Source organism: Barbus barbus (assembly GCF_936440315.1).
Source record: "Barbus barbus genome assembly, chromosome: 10".
NCBI classification, from domain to species: domain Eukaryota; kingdom Metazoa; phylum Chordata; class Actinopteri; order Cypriniformes; family Cyprinidae; genus Barbus; species Barbus barbus.
The window spans coordinates 20133020-20159691 of record NC_136738.1 but is presented as its reverse complement, the minus strand read 5'-3'; the positions used below and the strand labels follow the sequence as shown (position 1 = coordinate 20159691).

The following is a 26672-nucleotide window of genomic DNA, read 5'->3' as shown; positions in this document are numbered from 1 at the left end:
AGTGTATATATATATATATATATATATATATATACACACACACATCACAGGAATAAATTCAATTTTAAATTATATTCAGACTGGAAAAGTCTCTATTTTACTGTATTTTTGATCAAATAAATGCAGCCTTAGTGAGCATAAGAAAAAAAACACTTGCTGCGAACATTTGAATGATACTATACTATAAAATATAGTGACAGCCTATAGCCGCTGAGAGGCTAAACAGAAGGAAATAACTCCATGACGCCTATCCGTTGCATTCTTTTGAGGATTTATTAACACGACGTAACAAACAACTGTATGATTAAAACAACTTAGAACTGTCTAGAACGGTCCACAGAAAGTGAGCGTTCCCGCTACTCACCCCCTCTCTACATACGCATGTCAAACAGGAAATACAATCAGGTAAATATCCACCTGCACCCATGTGACCAAACACCCGGAAATACAAAATAAAAAGCATAATTTTCTGCACTTACATTCCAGCCCCTGATTATTACACACTAAACCTGTAATAATCACCAACACAATCAACACAACTTTTTTTTTACAAAGTATTTAGGAAATGTAAAAATGTGTACGCAGGTGTAAATGTTCAAAAGTTCAAATGTTCATATAGTTCATCCTTGTAGCTGAGTAAAGTTAATGTCCAAGTCTAGTCTAAGTCGGTAAAGTTGATCGATCATCAGTATACAATCAAGTCAAAGTAAAAAGTCAAAATAGGTCAGTTGAGAGCTTTCAAAAGTCATTGTCATAGTCTGTAGATTCCTCAGCTTCAAGAAGACGACAAAGTTTTGTAATTGGCCTGGTCAAACAGGTACTCATAGTCTTGATTTTAACTTGCCGCATGAGCCCTTTTTTGTCCTTTATCCTTTCAATGATCTTGCCCATGATCCATGAATTTCTAGGTGTATTATCATCCACCACAAGTACAATATCTCCCAAATGAAAGTTGCGTGTCTTTACCTTCCACTTTTGCCGTTATTGTAGTAGAGGTAGATATTCACCAATCCATCTTTTCCAAAATATTTTAGCCAAGTACTGTAGTATTCATATTTTCATAAATGAGATACAAACCGTAATTAAGGCAGTACTTCCTTGTCATTGCATGCTTGTGTTCACAGATGTCTGTCCAGTAAGTCCCTACACATATATCTGAGCCAATTAGGACCAGGTGATGGGAAAACCACAGAGAGGGTCCGGAGGTCCTGCAGACATGCTGACACAAAGCAGAGATTGCTGAGGAGAGATAAGGAAATGATGGATGTTAGTAGACAGGATACAGACACCTGCTCCTGTTCAGCTAGTGTGTCAAACCTGTGCACATAGTCATCATTAAAGCAAACATCTTCCTTTGAGGACATTTTTCTTTAGGTATTTTGTTGCCTAACTGTCATGTCATGCTCTTTCACATCATTCCTTCACTCTTGTTCTTTGTATCTCCCTCCCTCGTTTGCTTTCCCATCATCTGGTATTGATATTTCTTTCTCTGTCCTCAACTTACCTATTAGATGTGTGCAGTGTATTGCAGAGCAGTGTGTCTGCTCTAGGACATTAGGCCTATAATTTCTTAAATATACATTAGGATGGAGTGTATGAAACTTCTAAAAATAGTTTTAATAATAATATAATTATTATTGTATATTTTATTGAGATATCTCTACTTTAACTTACATGACTCCAGCACTGATAATGGGCATGCAGAAGAGCTGTATGTTCTGAATGGAGCGGGAAAGCGATGCTAATTAAGCGGACGGTCAGGACTGCTGAGAGGATTATCGGTGCCCCTCTACCCAACCTCCAAGATCTTTATATCTCCAGAGTGAGGAAAAGGGCTAAGAAAGTCACTCTGGACCCCTCACACTCTGGCCGGTGCTACAGAGCACTGAGCACCAAAACAGCCAGACACAAGAACAGTTTTTTCCCCCAGGCCATATCCCAACTGAACAACACATAACACACCCCAGTACTGTACATCTGTAAATACTCATCAAACCTTTGTCCGTACATAGGACATATGCACATGGTCACAGTTCCGGCTATGGACATTTTTTCTTTTCTGTATATTTTTATTTTTATTACTGTTGTTATTTATAATTTATTGTCTATTCTCTTCATTATTGGTGTTTTTATTACCTTAATTATATGTTGTCGACACTATGTTTGTATTTCTGTACTGGAAGCTCCTAACACCAAGACAAATTCCTTGTGTGTGTAAACACACATTTTGCAATAAAGTTCTTTCTGATTCTGATTCTGATTCTAATTAGGGCCTCTTGCAGGCCAAGAGGAAGTGGGCTTGCCAGGTCTCCTTTCCCCTGCGATCCTTTACCCTCAAATGGCTGGGAGATGGGAGCTCCCAGGGTGTGAGATGCCAAGACCAATCTCTACGATTTCTCCTTATCATTTTTTTGAGTCTGTTCTCTGTAGTCAGGGAACAGTGGAGAAGATGGAGGTGTCATGCTGCTGTTTCTACTGTCTTAAGTTGCATGCTAAATTCTTAATTTGGCATCCTTTTGTAGAGCCATAAGGGAGAAGGCTTTGGAAATGATTGTGTTATTGTGAAATCACATTCAAAAGTTAAATGTGTAAAGATTTGAGGGTGCCAGTCCTCTGTCATGTGTGTCTTGTGTTCCCACCTCTTGTGTCCATATTTGGTTTGTTTCCTGTCCTTGTTTAATGTGATTATTAGTTAATTCTATTCCAGCTGTGTTTGTGTAATTAGCCTGTTTATTTAAGTTCCTGCCTGTTAAGTTTTGTGTCGTCTGGTCTACTCGTTACTCCCCGGCAGGCCTGCTTCTACGGGGGTGCTTGAGGGTGCTAAGCACCCGTCCGCGGCTCGGAGGTCATGTCTGCCGCAGTTCGCGGGAGATCGACGTCTACGTCTGCGGCTTGGAGGTCATGTCCGCCGCCTTCCGCAGCTCAGCCAAGCCCGTCGTTTGTGGGAGATCGACGCTGCCGTCCGCGGCTCTCCCAGGCCCGCCGCTGACTCAAGCCCGCCGGCCGCCGCCATATATCCAGTTCCCTAATCACGGCCGGGAGTGCCATTCCCAGGTCCTGTGGATCCAGTCCACATTTTTCGGCCAGGAGTGTCATTTTAAGTCTTGTTGTGCTCACAGGAACCATTTTAATCTAACCCTGTCATGTCGGTCTTGTCCACGGAGACTCGTCGGGAGCAGGCGGCTCCTCTTGAGGTGGCTACGGAGGCCCCTCCTGTCATGGAAGTGGAGGTGGTTGCTGAGGGACCCTGTGAGGGCCCCTGACTCCTTGTCATTGTCTGGCTGTAATGGCCGGGCACAGGGATGAGGCCATGGCCACGAAGACCACCTGCCATAGCCTCCAGAGCACCCAGCTCCGCCTTGGTCTCCGTCTGTCTATTCCGTCCTGGAGGCCCCCGTCCTGTATTCCTGTTCATGTCTGTCCTGAGGGGGAGCCTTCCGGGATTTGAGCCTGCCTTGTTTGGATTTTTAAAGATTATTTTGAGTTTACCTCCTCGTCTCGTGTTCCTCGTTCATCCTTGCTGTGTGCACCGTGACAGAGGGTTGAAAACATAACTGCAAGAAAATACATTCACAATGTACTTAATTTATTACAATACCTAAACTTTTTAAATTTTCCCAGTTTTACATGCCGAAACTTTAAATTAGCCATTTGTAGACATATATTTTATACAGAAATCACGATTCATTAATTTGCGCTAAAGTTTATTGTAAATTCATGGTCAAAGTGTTGATTTATGTATAATAAAAAAATAACAACAAAAACAACGGTGTAGTAGTAGTCAGAGCTGGGTTGTAACCGATTACATGTAATCCAAAAAGTACTTGTAATTAGAGTATATTACATTTTATAATGCTCATAATCAGATTAGTTACTTTGGATTACAGTACTTTTACATTTAATCATTTAGTAGACATTTGTCCAAAGCGACTTCCAAACGAGGACAGTGGAAGCAATCAAAATCAAAAAAGAGCAATGATACGCAAGTACTATTACAAGTCTCAGTTAGCTTAATATAGTACACACAGCAAGGTTTTTTTTATTATTATTATATAATAAATACAAAGAAAACTGATAGAATAGAAAAAAAGAATAGAGCAGGCTAGTGTTAAGTCCAAAAGGGGCAAGTTTTTTTTGTTTTTTTGAATGCTAGAGTAAGAGGGTCAAATAAAGATGGAAGAGATGTTTTTAGTTTGGAAAAACCTGGTTTAATGCAATGTTCAATGCACTTAATGACGTTGATATTAAAAAATGGAATCTATTTTCTTTCTCTTTGCTTTTTTATATCAATATGGTACATTTAATGGTAAGTTTAAAACAAGTTAGATAAAAAGTAGGCTAATATAAAAAATTGTCAAAAAGTAATGCATTAAAATTAGTAACCTAGATTGCATTACTAACTACAGTTTTCGTCATCATGTAATCTGTAATCAGTAATGGACTACAGTTCGTAGGCCTAAATAATCTTCCCTGCGCTGGTAGTAGTAATGTTAATTATGTGCGTATTGTGTTTCAGCTGGTTTTGCGAATGGTACACAGCGCACTAGAAATGTTATTGCGCATGCTCACAGACGAGAGAGTGCGCGTTCGCAAAAAAAAGCGCATTAGCCCTTATGTGGACGTTATGAGTGTGCTTTGGACACAATATTAGCTGCAGGCACTAGTTCAGTTCCCTCCAATCCGGATTCATCAGTATTAGAACGGGTAAGAAAAATAAAGACACGCGTGAGCAGCCGTAGGAAATGCGTGAGAACTTTTTTGTGCACGTAAATTCTCAAACTACGGATGAGTTCCATTATTTTTGTAATTTGATTTGATGGAGTCATTGGCTTAGAAATTGCACTAAGCATCATGTCTTTCTGCTTTACATCAATCATAGAGTAACGAAAAAATCATATATGGAAAAGAAGATGATAAGGTTCAACTGTGCCTTTCATTGTTTTGCAAAAAACTGTAATTTGATCACAAAGCAAAGCCTCCACACATGCTGGACAGACTCCTGTCCATCTACTCCACAGCACCTTTTGCTCTGTCCAATCTGCCACACAGATGTGGAGCTGAATCACAGTTGCTGCTTTCATTTTTTATCTAGAGACCCTAAAACAGATAAAAGCAGCCGTTTGCTTTTACTGCCTAGGGTGATGGGTTTGCGAGGTTTGCTATAAAGTGCTCAGCTGGACATGAGGATGAGACACAGGGAATGATCACCTCTGAGGCCCGTTGATCTTGCTAATCTTAAACTGTCTTGTGAGAATGGACTTCATGGGAAAGCAGAGCTGACTGGAAACAGGCTATGTTTATTTACCCTCCTTATGTTGTTTTTATCCATCATGTTTCATTTTGTAAAATGATTGAGGATGAATTCTGTTAGAAAGGTAGCCCCACTACGCTGTACTCACTCAAGTCATATGTAGTTGTTTGGAGAAGACTACACAAGCCAGAATATTATTCATTTTAATAACATGGCAGCAAAATTTATATTCCTAGCTGGTAAAATGCTGTGTTCAATTCACATTTATTTCTAAATGCCTTCTGTCTCCCATTGTGTCATTTTTGGGTTGCATGAACACAAGCGGATGTTTCAAAATGACAGCTAAGATCATAAATAATTATATGCCAGCCAAATCCCACATGCACATGTTACATCCCAGGACTTGTATAAGTGGGAGTGTCCCTTTTTGTGTATGTGCTCTGTTTGTTTTGCTCTCTCTCTCTCTCTCTCTCTCTCTCTCTCTCTCTCTCTCTCTCTCTCTCTCTCTCTCTCTCTCTCTCTCTCTCTCTCTCTCTCTCTATGGTTGCCCTCATATTCTTAAAAAATAAAGGTTCCAAAAGGGGGTTTTCACAGCGATGTCATAGAAGAACCATTTTTGCTTCCCCAAAGAACAGTTTTTAAACTTTTTTTTATTTTTTTTATAAACTTATTGTAAAGAATACTTAAAATCTAAAGAAACTTTTTTTTCCACTATGAAGAACCTTTGTGTAATGGATGTTAAAGGTTCTTCAAGAAACCATCAATGCCATTAACTTTTATTTTTAAGAGAACCACTATTTCTGCTTGAATCTCTCATGCTCTAAAAGTGTCAGATAAATAGTGTGCAGGCTTCATTACAAACCCTTGAGCTTTTCTCGTTTCTGTTTTGACAGGAACACCAAAGGAATACTAGCAGTTCTGAGCTGTACCAGACTCCCAGCAACTTTGGCACGTGTGCAGATCGGTAAGTCAGTTGACCTTTTTCTAAATATTCACACCTCCTTTACCTCATATTACCCCATTTCTTAATATAACATGGAGTGAATGGGAAAAGGCTGGACATTAGAGAGATATGCAGATACTGGGTGGGAGCGAAGGAGAGTGGAGGGTTCCAGGAACACGAGTATATGTGGTAGAGAGGAGCAGAGCAGAGTTTCTCTATCAAAGACCTTTTCCTTCCTCTCATAAATACCACATCGATGAATAATAGCCCTCCCTCTGCACCATGGGCACTGACTCCAGCTCACAGATCTGGACAACATATGAAATCAGTACACAGCGGGCCGCGGCTGCAGCTGAAATCTCCTCGCTTTTCACTCATCAACAAGTTCATCTGGTGTGTAGCGCTCGCACTGAGAGTCAGTCTGTATACAGTATATGCATGAGGCGTAACCATCTATAGGTGATCTCATATTCACAGCACATATGAACAGGAACTGCTATATCATTCTTGCCATTGAACATGTGTGGGACAAGATATTAATTAATGATTCGTACAGCTTTGGAATCATTGAGAGTTATTCTATTCTTAAAGCGATAGTTCATCCCCACTGGAAAATTCAAGTCACATAAGATAACTTACAATTGCAAGAAATGTAAAGATTTAATGAAATATGATATAAAGATAGGCCTTCTATCCTGTTTCTGGAGACCTACTGTGCAATTTATATCCAACCTGTGCTTTTTTTTTTTTTAAGCGATCCTGAAGACTTTGATTAAAATTGGTTCAGGTGTTTTTCATTTGGGTTGCAGCTAAACTCTGCAGGACAGTGGGTCTCCAGGACCAGGGTTGAATACCTCTGTATGACAAATTGTAAGATATAAAGTAAAAATGATGAGAAATAAATTTGCCATAAAGAGAAATTTGGAGTTATGAAAAATATGGTTGCAGCTGTTAGAAATAAAGTTGCATGTATAAGAAACAGTGAGTTATGAAGTCAAACTTATGAGAAATAACATTGCCATTATGAGAAAAATAAGGTTGCAGACAGTTGTCAGAAATAAAGGTGCACTTATGAGATATAAAGTCAAAATTAAGTTGCTATGAGAAATTAACAATTACAAAAAAGAAGGTTGCTGTTGTCAGAAATAAGGTCACTGTTATGAGATATGAAGTAGGAGAAATTGTTAGATATAATCATAAGATATAAAGTTGCTATTATGAGAATATCATAATTTTAAAAAAAGTTGCATTATTTAGAAATGAAGCCAGACTTCTGAGATAAAAAAAACGTATTAGAAATTGTAAGATATTAAGTAAAAAAATTATGGAAAAATACAGTCGTGTGAGATAGGAAAACGTCATTGAAACATCATGGTGAAAAAAGGCACTGAATGAATTTGAAAGCTGCAAAAAAGCTGAAGATTTTCAGTGAATAATAACGGTCTCTGAATAGTGTTGGTAACGGCATTTGAGGAAGACAGAGATAATCACTGAATTGTCATATTTGGGTGAAATATCCATTTAATCCTACACCGAAACAGTAAATGTTTCTTATGGGAAGAGTTCAGGTTTCCATGCTGATTGCATAACCTGAGAGTTTGGCCTGACGGAAGCTGAGGTCTGTCTGCCTCATTACCCACAAAGACCCAATGCATCTCAGTGCAGCCTAAGAAGAATTCCTAAAAATCTTCTCTGCCGGACATCCCTGACCATAAACAGCTCATCAGAGGAGAAAGTGCTTTGTAGAAGAGTGCAGTATGCATGTGCGTATCTTTGTGCTTTAGCTTTTTATGTCTCTATCAGCTCCCCCTCAGCAGCAGAGCTGTGAGAGTGAGACGGGATGAAGGAAAGCAGTTGTGGGAAATTGGTGAGTGAGCTAAGCTTTGAAAGTGAAACATAAGAGAGGCAGATCATAAGAGCCAGGAAAACTGATATTCTCCTCATTAAGTACTTGCTAGCTTCAGTGTCTGTAGTGGAGGCTTCAACTTTTAACAGGAAACCGGTCTGAAGGAACCTGCTTGCAACACACAAGTACTGAGCATTCACACAGATGTGATGTGTGTTACATGCTACTTCAGTTTCACTGTTAAATAATCCGCTCGCCCAATATCGTGTTTTCTGCCACATTGTAAGGATGAGATTCCTTTTAAGGCTGTCATTTTTTTTTTTTTAAACATGGACAAATGAAAGCATGGTGGAGATGTGTTATCTGCTCTGGTCACGGTAAAATCTGCCACGTTTACTACTGAATCTTCATTGGTAAGCCAAAAGCATATTTGCCATTATTCGCTCTCATAGGACGCCTCAGGAGTTCCGTATAAAAACATAATTTCCCTCATCGACGTGGCATTCTCTTCTTCCTCTCCTCCCTTCTTTCTGCTGCTTTCTTATTTTTCTGTCGTCTCAGTTCCTGTCGTCTTTTAAAATTCTCATAAATCATGACACTAAGCTTTTACTCTATATTATTTATATCAGTGTTAGAGAGTAAATAACTACTGATGCTGTAAATTTAAATACTTTTTTAGCATGCAAGATATAAGTATATTATATTTGTTACATACTATATTTACTACATTTTCAACTCGGTTATATAAATTTGTGTATTCTAAATATATGCTATTGTTGTACATTTTTTTACATTTTTATTCATTTAGCTGACGCTTTTATCCAAAGCGACTTACAATTGCTATATATGTCAGAGGTCGCACGCCTCTGGAGCAACTAGGGGTTAAGTGTCTTGCTCAGGGACACATTGGTGTCTCACAGTGGATTCGAACCCAGGTCTCTCACACCAAAGGCATGTGTCTTATCCACTGCGCCATCACCACCCCAAAAACACCAAAAATGTTGTAGCATTTTTTAAGTAATAAAAGTAGTTAGCTACATGTTGTTATAGCTACTTAGTTGCTATAACAACATGTAGCTAACTACATTTGTTAGTATTTCGCTCTCTGACAGTAGACACATTTAAGGGGCTATGTTTTTTAATGTTTAAAGACTCAAATCAAGATAAAGGAAAATGACTTGTTTTCTACCAAAAATGGCATCAAAATTTTGTGAGTTCAAGCATAAAACAAGAAAAAATATCAAACAAGAATTTCAGAAAACAAGAACCAAGTAAATGTAGCTTGATTCAAGCAGAACAACAGAAATGTAAGAATTTTTTGCAGTGTAGCCTTTGATATAATTTCGTCAAAGATCGTGAATTTAGGTGATTTCTTTAACTTATGATTAACACGTAGCTCAAAAAGCAAAAGTTTCAAAGAAACTTCCCCACCGCTGATGTGTATACTTGACTAAAGATCTTCTGGAGTAGCTTGTGAAAAAAAAAACCTCACACAGATGCAAAAATTGGTGTCTTTCAGCAGGTTTGCTCCTTTGAGCCCTGCCAAGGCTTTTGTTTTCCATTTGTCATATGATAGTGCTGATTTCTGGTGGATTTCATGCTTTGTTTAATAAAACAAAACTTGTGTAAAGCTAATGTGGCGCCACTTTTCATTCAAGCAAATATGCTTTTGTCTCTGTCACCCGTCAGTGCATGAGACAGTGCGTCTGTCTGGAGAGCCAGTCTGGTGTGTGGAGCTGAACGGACAATCGTCTTTTAGCATCAAAGCTAATGGGGTGATTGACATTTCTGGGTGGCATGAGCTTTATGTCAGTTTGAGCAATGGTTTGGACATGCACATCTAAACAGATGCTCACTCTTAAAACGTTTAATCTTATTTAACATTCCACTGAGTCCACAGACCCAATAAAAAGCATGCTTTGCTTCATCTGTTACTGCAGTGTAGTTGTAAATAATTTAGTTATGTGCTTTGGCGGCATAATTTGGCCAAAGCCCCAGTGCACTGCAGTGGACACTCTGTGATGGACAGCTTTACATCTCTCTGTGAAGATTTTTTTCTTTTTCTTCCTCTCTAAAATCAACACAGTCACATGCAAACATCTGCTCTGTATCATTAAAAATAAAACCCAATGAAAACATGCACATGCCTCTGCTCTGCAGTGCTTTTATATTGACTTCTAGAGACTCTGGATTGATTAGGGTCCTGCAAAATGGCCTTTCTCTCTCTTTTTGTACAGCTGTAACAAATTGAATGCCTGACTCTCATCAGCAGCTTTTCCCTCAACCCTGTGATGAATTACTGTCACACTGCATCCCCGCGTGAGCACGGCGAACACAAGAGATGCAGCCTTCGTGACTTGGCGTTGATGTTCTCTACACAGAGCGAAAACAATCAACCAGCATCAAAACAAGCACAAGCTTGACTTGTGGAAGTATGATACACTGTATTTTATTGTTTAATTTTGGAGGGTAGGCATCTGATGCAACGATTTACACATAGAGAAGTGAAAATAAACTGTTGATTGAGTTGAGGTAAGTTTGAGCAGGAATGAGATGATGGACCTATTTCACAGACTATGATGATGCATTCCCATAGTTAGGCATCATCGTTGTTATTATTTTATTTTTTATTATTATATACTGTATATTATTTTTGAATGAAAATGCTATTGTGGATTTTTTTCGTTTTGCTGTTTGTTGTAGCAGTGTTATTTTAGTATCATTGAGATTTACTGACAAATTTTTTTAAATGTATTTTCAAATGGATAAGGAACTTTAGAAATACAGCTGAACAAGGTGTAACGTGTTGTGCAGAATTCATTCAGTTCATGCCTGACTGCAATAATTGATTCTGATTGGTGAATGATGGCATGCCATCCGTCTGATATTCTCTAAAATTCACTATTGTCCATGTCAGTGCTGTACATCAGTCTGCTTCTCCATATTTATCTGAAACCGGATGTCTGTCGTACCACACCACTGTGTCCAAAATCACCCATACCCTTATTTGAGGGGACACACATTTGTAATGCTTTCTGAAACTAGTGGACATTATCGATCAGTCATTCTGTCACTTATTCAATCCTATAATGCACCTCAATAACTTTTTTTTTTATTTGTGACTAATGACCAACTAACTATAAATTATCCCTTATTTGTTCAACCGTTTATACTATGAAGTAACTAGTCAAAGATATGAAAGAAAGAAATCCATTTTAAGGCGGACATGAGGCAGACACAAACTATGGAAAAAAGGCATACTTGATGCTTCCAGCTGGATAAACTATATGGTAATTTGCATAACTGCATAATTGTAGCTGAGCACACACACAGTTGATTAAATGTGGACACTGAGACTGAGGTCCTTCACAGGACAGAAGAGGAGCGTCCTAGCAAGAGAAGTCAGTCTGACCTCATTCTCGTTTTTACTACTCCAACCATACTGGAACCCAACACTAGTTTAAATGAACCAAAGGATTCTTTCCAGTTTAATCAGCATAGCAGCTGAATCTAAATGAGAGCACTCAATTTTTCCATTCTCTGTTTCTTTCAAGTGTTTGATTTTTAGCAGGGAAAATGAGCGCATTTGATCAAACAAATATTCTTGATTTCACCTAGTTTTGCGTAATCAAGGTGCTTGAACTCGTCTTGCTTCTTGGATGGATGATAATTAACTGGGCCATAACAATAAGGAGAAACATTTATATGAAATTGATCCAAGGTTATGGGTGAGATTTGGGACAGTCGGGTGGTTCTCATATGAATTGTCATTAGATGCAGTTTGTTAGAATGTTGGGTGGCGTTTATGACTTCATAAATGTGCAATTAAACAGCGAATTTAAGAGTTCAGATGCAAAATTCTTCTGATACCATTTTACAGAACTACTCAATTTAAAGAAGTCAGTAAAAATTAAGTGACTGATCATGTACAAAAGAAGTTTCCTGTGCAAGAAAAACTTAATATTCAAATAAAAATATTAAAATGCAATAAGAACCATGCAAGCATGTTAAATCCAGATAAAAAGCCCTTGTTCTGACTTATCCAGAGTTCTGAACCACCATAATTACTCATCATTAAAACATTTTCTAAACAGACTCTTACAGTAATTAAAAAAATGTAAATGTGCTGTACAAAGCTTTAAACAAACATAGTTAACACTTATTTCATGCAATTAATGCAAAAATAATCTTGAGATAATGAAGAATTAATGTATTACGCTTGTTTATTAGAATAGAAAGTTACATGGGTCAAAACAATGAAAACACTAACTATTTTATTTTATTTTTTGATTCATTAAAACAGACGGGTGGGAGTTGGAATGCATGGCTTCAACCCATTGTGGTAATGAAATTAATTTACACTATAGTTAATATTAGCAATAAGGAATATTTGGTGTTAATAGGTAATTAATCCATGATGACACGTTTAATTAAAAGCAATTCATGTATGAGTCATAAATTAACTCAAGATTATCTATGCATGAATTATTCCATATTAGTACACCCAAACATTTTAAGAAGAAAGCACAGAGTTGCTGTACTGTAGGTTATTAAACATGTTTATGACAAAGCAGAATACAATATCACAGTCTGAAGTTAACTATTTAAAATTAATTATTAATAATGTTAAGTAGTTTTTTGTGTGCATTTTCTAACCATATGAACCATAATCTGTATGCCAAATACTTCAAATGTCAATAAATTCCTAGTTTGAACAAATTTATGGCTGCTAATTGTAAAATCAAACAACCATTAATTATAATGGTAGCTTCAAATATCGCACAAGATGTAAGGCACTATTTTAGATTTTATAGCTATCTACTGTAACAATACTCACTGTTCAGACCGTGAATACACAAGTTAAATGTTGAAATTCCCCAAATGTTATACTGCATGCAGGGTCCTCACATTTTAAACCATCAAAGTATCAGTTTTGATGGTATTTTTCCATTGATTTTCACGACTGTAATCCATTTATCTTCAAAATAAGTTGGAATAAGCAGTGTGTTGGAGTGAATCATCAATGTAAACTGTGCTGAGTGTGCACTTTCCCTCACGTTTCTGTCTCCTCTCACATGCAGAAACACCAGACAATTATATATCCATCAATCACTCTCAACTCCAGATTTATGAGCCGTCTCCGGTCTACAAAGAAACAGAAAGAAAGATTCAGAGAAATAATGACATTAGGGTGACAGAGGATGACATTGACAAATTAAGAGAAATAGGAGGGGTTTTATTAGCAAGTTTGGTCCCACATCCTATGAATTCTCAGACAGTGAAGTGACAGAGACAAGAAATCCCAGACGCCACAGTTAGCACATGAAATTATATTATGAAGTGAGTTTGAAGCGAGTCAAATCAGTCTCATACAGTAAAATGATTCTATTGTTACAGTAAATACTTACTTCAGAGATTGAAACATACATTCTAAGAAAAGACTGTGAAAATATGGTCCAATGTACAATTTTTACCAGATGTTTTAGCCATATTTTGAATTTTGCATTGCATTGTGTATACTTTCAAAACATCTGTGAAATAACGTATTGAAGTACTAAAATCAGTTTTTTTCTCTTTATAATGTACCACCATAAAAACACAGGTGGGAAAGAGAAAGCTGATGAATCAAAGTTCATCAGAAATGTATATTAAAATAGAAAATGCACAGTGTCATACAAACACAAAACACTAACACACATGACACTGAAATAATGTACTAAACATTAATGTAACATGTAGTGTAAATTCCTAATGTACAACCAATAACAAAAAACCAAGAAGAAACTGAATTATTTAAATGAAAACCCATCAAATGTGAAGTGTCATACATGGAATTTTGGAAATGTCAATTCACTTTTTTTTTTTTTATCACTGTAAATTCTAAGATTACTTGTTCTGTTTCACATTCAAAAACTTTAAATTTAACATTTTTTATGTAAAATCAAGTTAAATGACTCATTAGCTTTATTACAGTTTATTACAAAGAAATTTACCATTAACCAATTAACAGGTTTTTACTGTTTTTTTGTTTTTGTTTTTTTTTTACAATCTTTTACCTTTAAAAAATACAAACATTTGTACATTGTATTGTAGGGCTGAAAGAAATGTGCATAAACTGGAAAAGATACTGCTATTTTTGACAGGATATTATCCATTTTTCTACAGTTCTTTTTTTTCTGACAGTATCTGACCATTGACCTCTTTTTCTCATACATGCATAAACAGTCATCCATTCAATAATGTGTGGTGAAGATCCTTGTGTGATGAACTCAAACTGTGTTTGACAGACAGAGGGTGGTGTTTTTGATCTTGAGACTATATTGTGACGAGCAGTAGGCACTGTTTTGGTTCACAAAGATGTGGAACGAAAGGACAGAAAAGAGAAAAAAACATTAGCTCTTCAAACTGAACTCCACCGCTAGACCTAGAGAGAGATGGAAAGAGAGATTGAGGTAAAGACAAAATATTGTGACCAGGGCAGGAGAACTCTCTGCTCAATCTAACGCATATGTTGTGGGCTAACGGTGTTGTAGCCCAAGGGCACAGACAGCAGCAGCATGTGAAAAAGGTTTTCCACCCAGACCTCACATCAAATTTAAGAGAGAGAGAGGAAGAAAGGGAGAGGGGTTGAACTGAGATGACTGAGAAAGAGAGATTGAAAGATATGACAAACATCAGAGCCATCTGTGGATTAACACCTCAGTGAAAGCAGGTCAGTCAGCACCTCTCTGCTGCTCAAAGGATGCCTTCAAAGAGCCCAGCATGGCCCTCAAAACTCTCACTGCTGCCCAAAACAGAAATAATGTGTGTGAATATTGTAACTCGATTCAAATTAAGTAAATGCAATAAGGAGGTAATGAAATAGAGGGAGAATCTGATTTAGCTTTAGCACAAGCGTGGCATGAATGGCGTTAAGTGGAGTTTTGTTTCGTTCATGGTGAGTTCAGCCACTGATACTTTCCTCTAACATATGAGCTTTCCACCTCGACAGTCACAAGGACCCCTTCTATAAAAAACACTAGACTTTATTAGTAATACGTTACAATAAGTTGCATTAATTTAATACTTTTATTCAGCAAGGGTGCATTAAATTTATCAAAAGTGACAGTGAATACATTTATAATGTTACAGAAGATTTCATAAATGCTGTTTTGAACGTTCTATTCAGTTAAAGGCATCGAGAAGCACCAAATCAACATAGAATGATTTCTGAAAGAGTAATGGCTGCTGAAAATTCTAAAGAAATAACTTGCATTTTAAAATAGATTAAAGTCGGCATGAAATCAAAATTGACAATTCTTATTTTTTGATGGAATACTGTAGTGTTTCTAATAAATCATTTATCCGTGCACTTCTTTATTTATTTATTTTATTCATGTGCCCTCGTAATCTTTAATCAAAACGTTAACCTCCCCTCCCCCTCAAAACGACTCCTCTACTCTTCAGGTGACGGTCACGAGTGATGGCGCAAGGGCGGAGCTAGTGATGTGAGGGGTAAACATTGGGATAAACGACAGGGGGAAGAGCTGAAGCTGATGCTTCAGTCATGAGGGAGTACGTTACACTGAAAAGACATTAGGATATTACGACAACATTACCCTTAGGCCATCGCAAACTAATTTGTTTCATGAATGCATGACTTAACCTGATGGAGGACGCGCTCAGTCATTCAAGCAGTCTCTCTCTCTCTCTCTCTCTCTCTCTCTCTCTCTCTCTGTTTAGACATGTTCTGTGCCGTTGATCGTGGTCATCATCCCTAATAAATAAAACGTTTATTCATGCTTGGGTGTCGGCGGTGAAAATCCCCCACCACTATCTGCAAACTGGCATTTCAGATCTGCCTTCATTTTGTTAGTAACGCCCCAACTTCCAACGAGATCCAATCATGTCCCGAGGGACGAAATCAAGTCCCGCCTCTCATTTCAGATGGATATACGTCACAGTAGAGAAGAAAAGCTTTAATGCAGCCTTGCAACTTCCGTTTCATGCCGACTTTAAAACATTTAATTAAAATTATAAAATGTCTCAATATTACAGTATTTTTAATCCGATAAATACAGCTTTGGTGAACGCACAGGAAACTTCTTTCAAAATGTTACAAAATCTAACTGATGCCAATGTAAACATTACATCATTTGTAAGTCGCTTTGGATAAAAGTGTCTGCTAAATGACAATGCAAATGTAAATAATTTCAAACACTTTCAAATAATTGTTTATTATATTTATTTTACATTTTTGAAAACTAAAATCCCAGAATCGGGTGATACAACATTAAATCCTCATTATAATAAAACTGTACTCACAATAACTGAAAAAATGCATTGTCCAAAATATTTATTATTTATCTGAAGTGACTTAAAAATGTTAAACATAACAAGCAATTTGTCACAGAGCCAACAATATTCATAGTACGCATACATATAAATTATTTGAACATTTGCAAAATTGCACGAAAGAAAAGCAGAACAAACGCAGGCACACTGATGCCTTCACTCTAAGCATACAAAGAGTTGCTTCTGGCCACTTTTCACTCTTGAACAATGTGACTGGGCTAGTGCTGACTGTAGGGCTTAGTGACACTGTCTCTGTGTGTGTGTGTGTGTGTGTGTGTGTTAAAAACGCATTTTTTTTCTTTAGCTTTTAATAACGTGTTATAAATTGTATGTATTTGTTTTTAATTTTTTTCATGTACAGCACTTTGGTGCCCATTGTGGTTTTTGAAAGTGCTTTAGAAATAGAGTTGAGTTGATAATTTTGTTTATCATTATAAGAGTTCTTAAGATTTGATCATGCATTTAGTGATTTGGTTGGAGCTTGTAATCCATGCCAAAATGTTTGTTGATAACTAGGTTTGTATGTGTCAAGCTTTTATCTTTATATACTCTAATCTTTCAAAAAAAAAGAGTCTTTATTTGCTTACTATCGCCATCTAGTGTTCATTTGTTCTGGAGGTCTGTGTTGTCTGACATATGGCAACATATAGAAAAAAGACAAATAACTAGACAAAATAAAGAAGTGCTCTAATGTTGTTACATATTTCTCTCTAGGCTGTGAATGTCATACATACGCAGAACTGGACTGACGATATGAACATATTGGGCTTTAGTGGGTAAGTGACTAGCAGTTTGCTAACTCAACAACATAAGTGATATTATTGAGCATACATCTGCTGGAAATACCTAATCAAGATGCTGATGCCAAAACCAAAAGCTTTAAGTGGGACAAACCAACTACAGGGAGATGGTTAGATAAGAAATACAAAAGCAAAATTGGTCATGTTTGAGAAAACCATGTGATGTGTGATTATTGTGCCATGCAGTTTAATTTAAGAAACAGTTAGCGAGAGAGACCTGGGGCCCGTTTCAATAAGGAGGTTCAACCAACTCGGAGTTTAAACTTGAACTCTTGAGTTTTCGGTTACAGAACAGCTGAACCGAGTTAGTTTACTCAACTCTAAGTAGGTTGACTCTGAGTTAAGCGCGTGCACCACGACTATGACAAGCATGATCAGAGGAGCGCCGAAAGTACGATTCACCATGGCAACAGCTCCCGCCAAAAAGACGTCAGCGCATGAACTTCCATCAATGCGTTACATTAATTCTTAATAACTGTCTATAACTTAATAACTAATATAAATATAATATCAGCACAGTTATAATATCAGAGGTGAAAACTGTAAATTATTGAACTAATATTCATTTTAATGGTATCTCATGGCCACAAAAAAAAAAAAAGTAAAAAGACAGAAAAGGAAACAAAAACGTGGCAGCAGCTAAAAATGAAGTATAAAAACACAATTCAATCCAGGTAAAGCTTTAAACATGAAAGGTTCATGGGTGTGGGCTAAATGACTTTACAGACATTTGACATTAAATATCATTCAATGTCTATTTCAATGCGCTGCAGCTTTTTCCACATAGTCTACTCTTTTCACATAGTTAAATATTCTCTAATCCAACCTGTTACATTTCTTAATTAGAGTAATAAAATGAACTACTGACTTGTTGACAGCAAGAAGGCAGAGGGAGAACCTGCACCAGCACCACTGACAGATTAAGAGGAGATGCTCAAGTATTGGAAGATTTCTCAAATCCAAAAGTAAAAAGAATAACTTTTGCTTTTGTATTAGGAAATAAATATGACCAAAATGTGAATAATTTGTTTATTTAACAGCTGTGGTGGTGGTTATGGCTCCATCTGGCATCCTTTCATACAGTAATCAGTTTCAGAAGCTGCGATGGAGGGGATATGCTTGTCATCAATGAATCCAACCACACTGGAAATCCTGAAGGAAATTCTGATTATTTCGGGTTACTTCCACAGGTCACAGAAAGATGTTATCAAGTGAACATCATTTATCAGATTAGCCTTATTTAAACTCATTACTACACCACTGACCTACAGTCCTGTGAAAACTCCTCTTTGATGGATTTGTGCAGGAAAAAATTCTCAGAAAGAGCGTGAGAGCGATGCACACTTTCCTTAAAATCTGCATACAGGACTTATAATGTGCTCTGCATCTCTGATGTTTTAAAGAAAACTACCATTTAAAATGGTACCGCTCAAATAAATATGCACATGAATACGGTGTAAAAAAATATAATAACATAAATAATAGGCTATATATATTTTGTGAAGGGAAAAACTTTTATTTTACTTTATTTTATTGTACACATTTTCTGGCAATGGGGTAAGAAATTAAAAATAGCCTATTCTTGTTTCCGTTTGCATTAAGATAATTTTTCTTACCCTATGGAGAACAATTTTATATTTTAACAAGACTAAATATCTAAATAATTTTTCATCTATAGAAAATGCATCTTAACTTAAGACTTTTTAAACGTTTGTGCTTGAAATAAGACAAAAATACTCCTAAGGAAAGCAATTTTGCAGCGTGAATGAATGAATGAGGTATTAAAACATCGCTTACACTTTAAAAAGAGGGAGGAGATGGAAAGAAACTCTGGGTTTACCGAAGAAAACCTGCTCCCGACCAGGTTAGGTTCACAGAGTAAGTTACCACGGTAACTGACTCTGAGTATAAGTTACCTCTCTTTCAGAAACGGGCTTGACTTACCCTGCTTTCCCAGGTTTGACAAACCTCCCATTTTGAAACAGAAAACCCAGAGTTTCCCTGATTTCAGGGTTAACATACTCTGAGTTTTCACTTAACCTCCTTTCTGAAACGGGCCCCTGCTGTATTAGTTTTTGCAGCTGTATTAGTTGATACTATACTGTTGCTCATACAATAGCATCATTCTTTCTAATGACAATCTATCTTTATTATGTGGAGGTTTTAATATATTGTGTCAGGATCTGATTCTAATATTATACAAGTACCTGTTTTTTGTCCTGGCTCACTGAGAGTTGGTGTAACAGATTCAAACAGCATCTGATATTTGTTTGAATATGTTGTTTGTTCATCACTCAGTATATTGACTGTTTCTAAGTTAATTATCTTAGTTAATTAATTAGCTTTAAATAGGAAAATTATTGAAACTCTTTGGTCATTTTTGAGCGAGATGCTAATGGTCTAATCTGATTCAATGATCTATGCTAAGCTAAGCTAAAAGTGCTACCGCCAGACCCGGAGTTTAGCTGAATGGATTCAAAAACGGTAAAACTCAACTGTTTAACTCTAGGGCAGTTGTAAAATGAGCCTATTTTAAAAAAAGTGGATTGTTCCTTTAATTATGTATATACAAGTGAACTTTTTGCTTGATATGATTGTAATTTAAGCAAATAAAGTAACGGCAGGAGTTCAGGCTGTACTATCTGCTATGTTTGTGATGTGTAATAAAACACTGAAAGGTGTGATATTAAGTGCACTATGAAAAGGAGGTAGGCTTACATTTATAAATGTATAACTTAAGCTTTGAGTGTGAAAGGGCAAAATAGACAGAAATGGTTACTTTTTATATTATTAAAATGGTTAAGTAATGCATTTTTAGACGAATATAAAATGTGATGAATTAATACACTGCTGCTCTCACAATGTCTTTTATGGTCAACAAGGTATTTATTTGATCAAAAATGTAGTAAAACAATAATACTGTGATAATTACAATAAATGAAACAAATGCAATTTGTTCTCATTATATTTCCAATTTGTTTCAATACTGAAAACAGTTTTTTTTTGGACAATATTTTTGTGGAAACAGATATATATATATATATATATATATATATATATATATATATATATATATATATATATTTTTTTTTTTTTTTTTTTTTTTTTTTCTTTTGAAAAATGCCTTACTGACCCCATATTTTTCAGTAGCATATTTACTTTACTAAACCCTCAAAAACAGTTTGACACCCTGAAAACATAAATTCTGGCTACCCCACGAGGCTCAGAGGCCATCTTTGATAAAGTGTGATTGTTTTTTGTTAACTTATAAGATGCCTTATATACCTGATGGAATAATGTAATGCTGTACAATTATGATTAAATGAATGAATCCACATCCTTTTCAGTATTGTTAAACGAGGTAAATTAAACACTCAATTTTTGTAAAGTAGAAAAATATATCAATTTTAGCCATCTGTCAGAATTTGTTTTGACTATTCCATTTGAACAGCAGGTGCTTATTCTAAATAGACTATGCTGTTGCTATCTCATTAGTTAGACAGAGCAGGTGGTTGCATCACATGTAGATAGTTGAGTAAGGCTACATATTTGTGCACGTGAGATTTTTATGTGGTCAGTCAGCACATTTCCAGTCAATGCAAACACAATAAACATCAGGGGTCAGTACCAGGCCCCAACTTGCTAGGTCATGGCTCTCTTTTGCTGTTTTATGTTTATGTACACCAGAGCAAAACCTGAATTTGTAGTAATTTTACAAAAACATTTACGTAATCAAATACATTGAATCAATCAATTACTGTGTTAAAACAAACACAACAAACAGTGAGTATGTTATTGTTTATAAAGCTTTTATTCAAGAGTCACATTTAAGTATTTTGATATATTATCGGAACACAGAATCTGATGGTGTTGACAAATTTGGCATTTCTTTCACAAAATGGAGTTCATGTAGTAGCCATTTTGTTTTGTTTGTTCTGTTGATGCTAGATGCTATGGAACCTGCTTCAGGAGAATAAAATGATATAAATATTTCAAATAATGTCCTCAGAAATTGGAAGGTGGTGTTGACATATCATGGTTGTGACCAGGAAATATTAACAGTAGGATTTAAAATATTCTAAAACTATAACACTTAGCAGAGCCTGTCTGACACTGATGTACTCTGCAGAGGAGGAATATGGGAAGGGGGTCCTTTAGAGTGACAGCTGCCCCTGATATTCCCTGATTTTATTATGTCTGACAGTGTTGAAAAAAAAGTGGGGACGCAACTTTGAAACCTTATGAAATATGCATGTCACCGAAAAACAACCTTGCTTTGATATGAGATATTAAGTGTTGCTTTTGATAAAACAAGGTCTTTTTCATCATTAAAAAACATTTTTGTCCATGTTAAATATACATATTTTGGTTCTTTCAGAGTTACATAGTTTACGTGTGCTGATGGATGAGTAAACACTGGGTTGCTGCAGTCCTTCAAAAACAGTACTGGTTTAAGTCCATAGGTCATAGGTTTCTGATGACCACAAGGACAGATCTGGTGTTCTGCTTTAATTATTAACTTTTAGTGGTAGTTCATGAAAATTTGATTGAAAAGTTTATTGACAAATTTATTTTTCTAACTAATATTAGTATGAAAATACATTTTAGTTCACTCTCTTTTGCACTATGTAACCATATAGTTTCACTAAGGGAATAAAATGTCTTGTAAAAGCTAAGCACTTTCCCATAGTTAGAGTTCAAAAGTTAATCCCCAACCCACTTGTGTTTCCATCCTCTTGGTTCAGTCTTTCATGTTAATCAGTCTTTTGTCTGCCAAAGTTAGTTGGCTAAAAGCACCAAAGCAGTCCACTGTGCTGTGCCCTAAATTTGTCTAAACCTTCAGAAAAGGTAAAACAGGTCTCTTGTTTTTGATTTCAAAGTAGAGTTGTTACATATAATACTATGTAATTATAATATTTAACCTAAATTTGTAAAATCAGGTGCGTAAACCTTCATATTCTGATTCTGTTTGAATGCAGGTAATTTGTTTAATGCTTTTGAGCACTTATCTGCAATATCATGTGAAAATGTTACCATTTTTCTATAGCAAATTTTAAATGCAGTTTTTAAATGCATTTTTCCACATTCACTAATGTAGAAATGACTTGAGACATATCAAGAAAATGTTATATTGATTTATTTGTATTTTATGTTCATTGACATTGCAAGTAAATAATCTAAATATTAACACACACTTCTCTTTATATATTGGTGCAAGATTGCAAACTCAGTGATAAAATTATATTAATGCTGCTATTTCAGTTGTGTATATATTGATCATGTGATGATGATGTGTATGTTTTCTGTTTTTTTTTTAGTGAGGAAGGGGTCTGTGCAGAAATGACTATGGTCTGTTTGAGTGATTTTGAGGAATATGCCAAGCAGCACCTCTCAAAGGCTACATGGGACTATTATGAGGCTGGAGCTGATGAATGTTCCACTAGAGATGACAACTTGCTGGCCTATAAACGGTACTGTACTGCTGTTAAAGTTATAGTTCACAAAAAAATTAAAATTCTGTCATTAATTACTCACCCTCATGTCGTTCCAAACCCATAAGACCTTCGTTCATATTCGGAACACGAATTAAGATATTTTTGATGAAATTTGAGAGCTTTCTGACTCTGCATAGACAGCAACAAGGCGCAGCACATCCAGGTTCTATGTCAGAACGCCCGCTCCATCGTCAGCAGCACCTCAGTCGTGGTACAGTTAGAAAATAATTGTTGAATAAAGTCAGTATTTTTGTTTTCTTTGCACGCAGAACGTATTCTTGTAACTTCATAAAATTACGGTTGAACCACTGATGTCACATGGGCTGTTTTAATGATGTCCTTACTACTTTTCTGGGCCTTGAACATGGTAGTTGCGTTTCTGTCTATAGAGGGTCCGAAAGCTCTCGGATTTCACCAAAAATACCATAATTTGTGTTCTGAAGATGAACGAAGGTCTTACAGGTTTGAAACGACATGAAGGTGAGAGACTACTGAATGTTCATTTTTGGGTGAACTATCTCTTTAAATTGTATTACCCTATACAATTTTATGGTCCATGCTTATGAGTAATCTCTAACTAAACTAATCTCATACAATAATGTCATCTCTTTCAGGATCCGCTTGAGGCCACGGATTTTACGTGATGTGTCGATCAATGACACTCGGACCACTGTGCTGGGAACGGAGATAAGCTTCCCTGTGGGAATTGCTCCCACAGGTTTCCACTGCCTTGCGTGGCATGAGGGAGAAGTAGCCACAGCTAGAGGTGAGAGTGTGATGAAGTGACTGGGTTTTATTACTTCTTGTGTTATGCAGCACTTTGGCCACTAGATGGAAACGTGTTTGAAGCTACTAGTTTTACTGTTTTGCATCTTATCTCTCCATTCTTCTTTCCTTTCCCAGCCACTGAGGCAATGAACACCTGTTACATAGCCAGCACATATTCCACATGTTCAGTGGAGGAGATTGCTGCAGCAGTGCCCAACGGGTACCGTTGGTTCCAGCTGTACTTGTACCGGAACCGTAAGCTCTCGGAGCAGATTGTGCACAGGGTGGAGGCACTTGGCTACAAAGCTCTGGTGTTGACAGTGGATGTGCCATACACTGGCAAACGCCGCAACGACATACGCAACCAGTTTAAGCTCCCACCTCACCTGAAGGTCAAGAACTTTGAGAGAATGTTCCAGGTAGGGCAGTTATTTATTTATTTAATTATTAATATTTGAACATTTAAAATGTATAATACAGTAAAGCAAGGGTTTTGGGGCCACTAAGTAAATTTAAGAGAAAATAAAAAGATTATGGAAAATATTTTTAAGGCTGTCAAAGTTAATGCATTAACTTAAGAAATGTATGAAATATGTTTATCGCAATAATTATTTATTTATATGTAATATTTATTTATTCATTATAGTATTGATTTCCACACTTTTTAAATGTGGAATACAGTAAAACGAGTTTTCAAAGTTGGCCAAAGAGGTCGCAAAGAAAATCTGAGAAAGAAGAAAAGTTCATAATTAATATCATATTTATTATAATATTTAAAAAAATTAACAGTAACACTTTATTTTAAGGACCAATTCTCACTATTAACTAATTACTTATTAGCATGCATATTACTAGCATATTGGCTGTTTTATTAGTTCTTATAAAGCACATATTCTGCATGACCATATTCTGCATCCCTAATCCTACCCAATACTAAACTTAACTACCTTACTAACTATTAATAAGCAGCAAATTAGAAGTTTATTAAGACAAAAGTTGTAGTTAATAGTGAGAATTGGTCCCCAAACTAAAGTGTGACCAAATTAACATTAAAATGATGTAGACCTATATATATATATCAAAACAATTCTTTAAGCTGCTTTATAAAAATAGTTCTCATGAAAAGTACCTCACAAATAAATCTGAACTGAACTCAAAATATTTTCATATTTTAGTCATTTGTGAGCTAATTACATTTGAGAAACATCATATTGTCTTTATAATATGACTTCATATCATGAATAAGAATTTGTAATTCTTACTTTATAACTGGGATTTTATATATGAAAATATCTCACAAGGGGGTCATCACATTTTGAGAGGTTCGCATCATAAAATTTGAAATAAGAAACAGATACGGAAGGCCACGAGATAACAGAGAGAGGTAGTGGGAAATGTTGCACGCTGAATTCAAACTTACGCTGCTTGTATGAGAATTATGGCTTACCAAGTTTAAGCATACAGTATTTTGTTATGCAATGTCTGTTAGTATGAATCCCTCTTTGCTCCCTCTACAGGATCAGGCAGGTTCCCAGGAGAACTACGGGGTCCCTGCTAACACACTGGACTCGTCAATCAGCTGGAAGGATGTGTCCTGGCTCCAGTCTCTATCACGGCTGCCTATAATCATCAAGGGGATCCTTACTAAAGAGGATGCAGAGCTGGCCATAGAGCATGGCGTCCAAGGGATAATTGTGTCTAATCATGGGGGGCGGCAACTGGATGGAGGGCCAGCAACAGTAAGGCAATCTATCCATGTCTCGGTAGTTTAGATGTAATCCCCACCATTCAGACAGTTACACCTCGACTTTACATGTCACACAGATAGATTGTCTGCCTGAGATAGTGGACGCAGTGCAGGGCCGTGTCGAGGTCTACATGGATGGAGGGATCCGCACGGGCAATGATGTGCTGAAGGCCATAGCCTTGGGAGCCAAATGTGTGTTTATTGGCAGACCAGCAATCTGGGGCCTTGCTTACAAGGTAACTGTGTGTAAAGCAGTGTTTCTAATGCTTGAAAATCTGTTTAAGCCTGTACTGAATTTTCCCATTAACAAATTGTCAGATACTCGCGTGATATTTGGTCCATATAAGGTGTTTATATACAGTATGTTTTGATCAGGGGGAGGAAGGAGTCAGAGATGTCTTACAGATTCTACACGATGAGTTACGTTTATCCATGGCACTGTCAGGTCAGTCTGCTATGTAAAATGTAATGTGCCATGTGTCGCACAACAAAAAAATGGGTCATGTTTTGATGTCTGACAATTCTCCTCATTTCAAATTGCCTCTTATTCTGCTAGGTTGCCGAAATATTGCTGAGATCAACAGGAACCTCATTCAGTTCTCCAGACTTTGAAGAGCAAAGAGGACTTTAGTAATTTCTACTTAACCACTGACAGCAAAGATCCACTTTATTCACTATTAATACTAATTATTTTCAAGAAACTACTGTTGCTTTAAGTCACATTTAGCAAAAATGACATATTTGCACAGTGTATGGACGATTATAATACAGTATTTGTATTATGCACGGCACTGCATAAATTCCACACTATTTTGCCTAAGAGTGAATTATTTTAGTACCCGATGAATCTCCAATCAGAAATTCTCAAATTTATTAGTATAGTGCTTTTTAAAATACAAATTGCTGCAAAGCAACTTTACTGTAGTAAAGAGAAAAACAGGAGCAAAGTTGTTCATTCAGGATTCAAATGTTTCGGTTCTCATAATTATAAATTCTGTTTCAACTATAAAGCAGTTATGCAGAAGATAATCTAGTAATTGACCTATTTTTTTGCTTTACATGCTTCACTATATGGCAGAAACCAATTCACGAGACTGAGTAAGTAATGCCCAAAGACAATAAAGGTATCTTATGTAAATTAAATAATTTTCAGTTATTTATCAATTTATCATCAGTACTGAATGGATATTGAACATTAAAATATCCAGTGTGGCAATACTGAACAATACGAGGTTCTCGGAAGTAATGAAGGATGGTATGTGTTAAGTCAGTATTTATCTGACAATTAGTGCTATATCTTTTCTGTTGATTGCTTACATTTTAAGAAGTAACTCGATTTTTCCCTCTAAAAATCTCATATTCAAGTGTGCATTGTTTTTTTTCACTCTGTCTTTAACATAAAGATTGTTTGTTTTACAGGCACTGCAGTAAATAAACAGTAAAGTGCTAAAGCAGCTCAAAAAAAATGCAGATTTGCTATCAGGCGTC

At 36.4% G+C, this 26672-nt stretch overlaps 1 protein-coding gene across 1 annotated transcript; it reads left to right on the top strand.

Annotated features, from left to right (window-relative positions):
• The first annotated feature begins 16988 nt into the window (after nt 1-16988).
• On the top strand, nt 16989-26654 carry LOC306876263 (2-Hydroxyacid oxidase 2-like). Its single transcript, XM_079427289.1, has 8 exons — nt 16989-17150; nt 22493-22645; nt 23284-23435; nt 23573-23856; nt 24955-25176; nt 25262-25420; nt 25560-25629; nt 25741-26654. The coding sequence occupies exons 1-8, from the start codon at nt 17128-17130 to the stop codon at nt 25794-25796; spliced, it is 1119 nt and encodes a 372-aa protein (XP_079283415.1). The 5' UTR covers nt 16989-17127; the 3' UTR covers nt 25797-26654.
• The last annotated feature ends 18 nt before the right edge of the window (nt 26655-26672 follow it).

What these genes read in the sequence shown, in the direction of transcription:
- LOC306876263 (XM_079427289.1), top strand. Translation starts at nt 17,128, where the DNA reads ATGAACATATTGGGCTTTAGTGG. An exon ending in TGGATGGAGGGCCAGCAACA is followed by an intron (nt 25,177 to 25,261) that starts GTAAGGCAATCT and finishes CATGTCACACAG; the next exon opens with ATAGATTGTCTGCCTGAGAT. An exon ending in TTTATCCATGGCACTGTCAG is followed by an intron (nt 25,630 to 25,740) that starts GTCAGTCTGCTA and finishes TTATTCTGCTAG; the next exon opens with GTTGCCGAAATATTGCTGAG.